Source organism: Lactuca virosa, chromosome 5 (genome assembly GCF_052849685.1).
Source record: "Lactuca virosa cultivar CGN04683 chromosome 5, Lactuca_virosa_CGN04683_v6, whole genome shotgun sequence".
NCBI classification, from domain to species: Eukaryota; Viridiplantae; Streptophyta; class Magnoliopsida; order Asterales; family Asteraceae; genus Lactuca; species Lactuca virosa.
Window position 1 is genome coordinate 128,826,608 of NC_136430.1, and position 6,895 is coordinate 128,833,502.

At 35.0% G+C, this 6,895-nt stretch overlaps 1 protein-coding gene across 1 annotated transcript; it reads right to left on the reverse strand.

Annotated features, from left to right (window-relative positions):
* Nucleotides 1–2,150: 2,150 nt before the first annotated feature.
* Nucleotides 2,151–4,384, reverse strand: LOC145115326 (uncharacterized). The gene is made up of 2 exons (XM_079051600.1): nt 2,369–4,384; nt 2,151–2,297 (listed from the first exon to the last, which is right to left on the reverse strand). The coding sequence occupies exon 1, from the start codon at nt 4,220–4,222 to the stop codon at nt 2,420–2,422; it is 1,803 nt and encodes a 600-aa protein (XP_078907726.1). The 5' UTR covers nt 4,223–4,384; the 3' UTR covers nt 2,151–2,297; nt 2,369–2,419.
* Nucleotides 4,385–6,895: the final 2,511 nt, after the last annotated feature.

The following is a 6,895-nucleotide window of genomic DNA, read 5'->3' on the forward strand; positions in this document are numbered from 1 at the left end:
TTGAGGGTCAACACAAGGTTGGTGAGAGTTACAGGTTTTCTGCTAACAACAATGATACTTTTAAAAAGTCTAAAAAGTATTTTCTTTGTAAGTAAAACCATACTTAAAACTGTGTTTGTAATGAGTCTTTGAATAACCATTGAAAACCAAAAGATGTCTTCGCATAAGTAAATTCATACTTAAAATTGTGTTTGTAAAGAGTCCTTAAATAACCATTGAAAACCAAAAGATGTCTTTGCATAAGTAAATCCACAATTAAAACTGTGTTTGTAAAGAGTCTTTGAATAACCATTGAAAACCAAAAGATGTCTTTGCATAAGTAAATCCATACTTAAAACTGTTCTGAGAGAAACAAATCCATGGTTTTATAGTGAGTGAGAGTGAGAGTGAGAGTGAGAGAAAGAGAGAGAGAGAGAGAGAGAGAGAGAGAAAAGATTTTAGTTAATGTTTATAGCGAGTCCTATAACCGAGCTATGTGACTGAATGTACCCCTTACAACGCTTCATTGTACGTCGTAGTAACGATTGTAGATACTTATCACCCGCTTCGATTGATCGGCCGAGGTTGTAGATAGCAACCACAGGTGGGGATGTCAACCTCGTATAGATCTATACATACGTATCTCGCTCCGAGGATTAACGATTATAGTAGTGTGAGTATGCTAAGTGTTTGGACTTAGCTAATAAATAGTGTCTCACTATAAAGCCCATAACTAGGGTATGTGAATAACTCTCAAACCTAACTTATATGTGGATAAATTACTATCCATAATGATTTGTATAAAGTTTATAAAAGTCGGGATGTCACAATCATGTGCATCAATTTATACGGGGTTAGAGACTTGTGCTGTCCAGACACATTAAAACTTATGATTCTAACCTGTTTCAAGTAGTGATCGACATTTTAACTTTTCACGAGGGATAGACTTTGCAAATGTATTTCATGGTTTCATGCATGATGATCGCATGTTACCAAAATCTTTGATTGATGCCTCTAAAATGTTTTTTTAGTGCGATGCTAGTATCTTGTTTATGTTTTGGGGTTACTATATTTCCCCATACTTTCATTGGGATGTCCCTTAGAGATGAAGGGCTTTTGTGTTGTGAAAGTAGAGGACATGAGGTTGCTGGTTAGTTCCAAATCATGCATTGCATACTTTACATTATTCTACGTATGATGTTTATTCAAAGTTAATGGTTTCAACAATGTATTTTGTTTATTGCAATGACTTTCCCCAAATCATAGGTTTATAAAACCTAACGAGTTTTAAATGATTTTTATGGAGTTTTACATTGTGTATGCTTGATATTAACCTTCATACACTACTATAATGTTTAGATTCCGATAATGCTCAATATGTTTCCCAAATCTAACATTATTTTGATTTGTCCAAATTTAAAGTTTACTTGAAAACTTAGAACATGGAGAACGTAAGGATATTTATAAGACTTTTGGATTATGAAGTCGACGCAGTGTGTAATACTGTAATCGAACCACTGTCTATTGGTTTTACACTTTCACACACCTCAAATATAAAATTTAATTTAACTCCTAAGACTTTAATATTAGGACCTTATCCATAAACATTTTCAAATATTTTTATATCATTAATTAAATGAAGTTCAAATTGTCTGTATATGAAGTGTTACAGTTATGCAACATTTTGATTGCTAATCCGAAATTAGAGATCCATCCATCTCAATTTACACAAAAGTTCATCATCTCATCTCTCTCTTCTCACAAATGACCAAATATGATCAAAAGAGGGGGTTTTCTGTCTTTTAAACCATGAACTTCCAATTTAGCCCCAATATTTAGTTCCTTCAAAAATTTCCAAAAATTGATACTTCCGAATCAATTGATCCCCAAAAAATGAGTAATTGTTAAAGTTAGCTAAATTTCCAAAAACATAACAATTATGTCCCAATTGATAAAAATAACAATATACTTCCAATTCCAACATACCTTAATTTCCATCATAGGGAAATTTATGCACTAATATCATCAACACCATATGTAATTAGAGGAATTGATTGTATTTCCACTATGGTATTTAGATACTTGTTACTATTTTGATATTTGTATTTCAAGTATTTAAGAGAACTAAATGTTCATTGCACAAAGTATTAAAGAAAAACACCAAAGGCCTATGTCAAAATCACCATAGCATTAGCAATCCAAAAATTGTTGCAATTAGTACAATTGTCCAACACTGGAACATTTGATAAATTTTGTTCAAAACCACAAAATTACCCCATCTTCCATTATTGTGATCCTAACAAGAACACAGATTAAACCTGGTAAAACGAGTTAAAATTCAAAAGTGTGATTAACCCATTAACTAACAACACTGTAAAAAGATGTTAACCTGTTGGGATTAGCAAAATCCACCATTGATTCAGCAAAATCCACCATTGATTCAGCAGCTTCGAGCAACATAAGCTAAAGAAATAGCAGCTAGAACAGTGGTTGCAGATGACACCATTGTCCAGAAACTCTTTCCTTTGTTAACCAATTCCAGTTGCTTCTTCAATTCTTCCACATTAGTCTCTTTGTCCTTGAATGCTTTCTTCATTGCTTCAGTTTCTGTTACATGATTCTTGATTTCTTGATCAATACCCATGTTGTCATCTTCCTTTGAGCTACGAATCACATTGGTGGTTTTCAAGATCTTCAAGATTTGATTCTTTTTACCTTCGGATAGTTTTAGTTTGGCTTTTGTGTCATCATGTTCCTTTTGGGTTTTGGCAAGCGATTCTGCTAACTTGTTCTTTTCTGCAACGAGTTTTTCAGTTTCTGTTGTCATCTTTGAAAGTTTCTTGCGTGTTTCTTCAACACCCTTTTCCATTTTGGAAATCTTTTCATTTGAATTCTTCAATTTGAGTTTTTCTTCATCAAGCTTGGCTCGAGTATTTTTCGATTCAGTTGTGGCTCGATCGAATGCAGATTTGTGGTTGTTGATTTCAGACTCTAGTTGCTTGATTTTATCGATTTGAATCTTGTTGGAGTTCTCAAGTGTTGCGATTGTGTTCTTGAATTTGTTAGACTGTTCTTCGATCTTTGCTTTCTCTTCTAACATTTGGTTGATTGTGAGTTTCTGGTGTTCTATCATCTTCAAAGCCTCCTGCAAATTTTTGGAGACCAAACACTTTTCTTGAGTCAGTTTTTGAATACTTGCCTCCAATTCTTGTTTTTCTTGCACCAGGATATTGATCTCTATACTCATTTTGGCTTCCTTTTCAGAATCCATGGCGTGTCTGTTCTCCAAATCAGCAACTTTCATAAGCAATTGTTCTTCCCCCTTTTTAAGCTTATAGACCAATTCATTCAGCCTATGAACAGAAACATGTAACTCGTTTTTCTTTCTCTCTTGAACATCTCTATCGTCATCAATCTCCATCTTCTCTTTCATCATCTTCTCAATATCTCTCTTCAAAACATCAACTAAACGATTTGATTCAACCAAATTCATTTCAACCAGATCTTTTTCTTTCAGGATTGAATCCACCTTTCTTTCAAGTGATTTCTTCTCCTCGATTAAACCAAGGTAAGCAGCCTTAACTTTTTGGGAATTTTCAGTAATCTCTGCCTCCCTCTTCTCTGCTTCAGTTAGTTTGGATCTCAACCCTTTCTCGTATTGAATCCGATCATGGAGCTGTGCTCTGATTCCATCTCTTTCCTCACAAATCTTTGACAAAGCGACATTCTCTTCACCGATCTGAGTCACAAGTGTATTCAATCTGGCGTTCAGAGAACCAATTTCTGATTCCTTCGATTTCTTCGTTTTCTCAATGGCATTTTTCTCCTCCAAAAGCCGACTCATTTCTCTCTCCAAACCTCCGATTTTCTCCTCCATTGCAGCCTTCTCCCTACGACTAACCTCCGTCATTTCATCCAACTGCAAAGCAACAACCTTAGAAACCGATTCCTTCTCGATCTCTAACGTCACTGTTCGTTCAGTTAACCCGCTCAACTCAGACTGCAACGAAACCTTGTCGGATTTACACCGATTCAGTTCAGATTCCAGAGAGCAGTTAATCTGTGTAAGCGAATCCACCTGTTGACGGCGCTCGACAGTCTCTTTGAGCAACATAGCATTTAGCGATTTCAAGCTGTCGAGTTTCTCAGAAGCAGCGTCTTCATTAGTTTGGCGAGGGATTTCATGTTCGGTTGTGGGCGATTTGTTTTCTTCGGATTGTTGTTTTGTTTTCTTTTTCGCCATGGATTAGGGTTTGGTACTGAGATCGAAAATGAGAGGCTCTAGGGTTTTCAGAAGTTAGTAATGGGGGGCAAGAAGAGAGGGTTTTAGGGTTTGGTTTTGAATTCAAATTTTTGGTAGGGACTACGTATTACACGCCGTAAGTTGAGTGTCCATGTGACCAGTGGACTAGTGGAGTAGTTGGTAAGAATTAAATGGTTCCTCAAATAAATAAAAAATAAAGTAAAAATAAATAGAGATCACCAAATGGTGTAATGTCATTTGGCTAGAGCTACCCAAAAATCAGATTGGATCTGTTATGTATCGGTCAGTATTGGCGTGTTTACTCTCATCAAATAAAAAACCTATGCTGTGAGAAATTTAAGTGGTTAAACATTAATTGTTTTAAGGTCGTCTGGTATACCGGTAACGAAGGGGTTCGTGGTCTACGTGGTCACGAGCGTTGTCCGTGCACACCATGCCGGACCTTCGTGGTCGTGGTGATTCGTGGTGGGGAAGACGGAGGACCACAGAGTTGTCTCTCTCAGTCGACCCTCTTCTTCTTCTTCCTCTCTTTCCGTTCGTGCTCGTCACTGGTACACCACCATCGGTTCGTGCTTCGTGTTGGTCTCCGTGGTTACGTTGCTCGTGACAAACATTGCAGATGGCCTAAGAGGTAGATATTTTATTAAAAACAAAAGCAAGGCAACTAGTAATAAGGTGCCGATAACAATTACAAAATATTAATACAAGTATTAAAAACATTAAGAGGAAAATAACACTAAATATTCTAATTAAGATTATTAAAATTTAAATGGTTAAACATTAATTGTTTTAAGAGTAGATATTATTAAAAACAAAAGTAAGGCAACTAGTAATAAGGTGCCGGTAACAATTACAAAATATTAATACAAGTATTAAAAACATTAAGAGGAAAATAACACTAAATATTCTAATTAAGATTATTAAGATTGACAGGATGCTTGAATCAATTGAAAGAAATAAATTGAATTTCATCCGACATTTCGTTTTTATCAAACATAAATGATATATTTTAGGAGTGTTGATCAGGTATAATTTTTGTGATTCATGTCAAATAGTTAAGATATTATTTTATATAAAAAAAAATTGATAACCAAACTGTATTAAAATTCAGATAATAATGTGTTGGTAATTTGGATATTAGATCATGGATTACCCCCAAAAATGCTATAAATTATAAATAAGAAATGTACATATTACCACCTAAAATTTCTTATTAGGTTATTAAAAATAACCACCACGACCGACCACAATACAATTTAGGATTTTAAAAAACTATCCAATTAATCACCACATTTGTTACAATTTGGGATCTATTTGAAAAGACTAATCCATTCAAGCAGTAGACAAACAGTAATATTAAAAATGCATTGAAAAAATTGAATCTACAAATTAGTCTATCTCGTTACATAACAAACAAACATTTATTACTTTTTGTTTGTCAAAAATTAATATACAAATACCCTTTCGAAGTTATACAAATATCGTCTTGGGTTTTCGTTAATTTTTACAGGAAACAATATCGATGCTTGAAGGGAAAAAAATGAAAAATAGACACAACCCGTTTCCCACCAATCACTTTTTGAAATGCAGATATAAACCCCAATAATAACAAAATCATAGTTTCAAAATAACAATCTTGTCAATTGTGGTTCATAGATAATGACAGACAGTAACATTTGATAGAACAAACTAGGAAGAAAGAATGATAAAATGAACTTACTTTAACAGCTTCTTACTTCGTGGCAGTGAATGGTGATGACGAAGATAGAAGGAAATGAAGGAACACAAGTGACATTATGGCAATCACAAAGAAGAAGAAGAAGGTAAGTGTAAATGTAACATTTGATTCCTTATTTGAGTTTTTGGCAGGTGCGCGACATGATCTGGGGTTTGTCGCGACGCTATAGTTAAATGAAATCACATCGCGAGTCTTGTGACAAATGGTGCGACATTGCTAAATGGAGAAACCATAATTCTTGGCTTTTGGGCCCTATTCAAAGGCTTCAGTCCTGAGGGTTTCCTCATTTGAGCAGCATCCACTCTCAGAAACATCCCTATTTGCAAACTTTAGCATCCCTTTGTGTTCTTGAGTTTATTTTATCCTTTTGGTGAAGCTTGAAGGTGTTTTGTGGTTCAAGTAGGTGTTGTTTAAATTAGATACAACAAGCATCAACCTTTTTCCCTTGCTTTTGACCTCTGTAAGTATTCAAGATCCATGTTTTTTTTATGCTTTTTGAATGATAGATCTAGGTTATTAGCTTGGTTTTGGTCCTTTCTTGTTTTTTGGGTGGAGTTTGGAAAACTCCAAACCCAAAGGTTGAATATTAGGGTCTTTTGGACCATTTGTGACACTTAGAGATGATTTTGATCTTTCATTTGGTGTCATGCAAAGTCATGGGTTCATTTTGGTCCCATTTGACATAGGTTAGGAGATCTTGGTACCGAAGGCATACAAATCGATAAACTCTAGAACTTTATCCCTTAAAACCATATTTTGATGTGACCTGAAAGGCTAGAATTCAAATATTAGAGGGTTAAGACCTTAGGTAAAAGTTGGCTATTAAGTCGGGATTCATGGTGCGACAGACTTAGAGTCTTGGTGCGATTTCAAGGGTTTCACGACTATTTTGTCGCCTAGTGTTCACGGCGTGA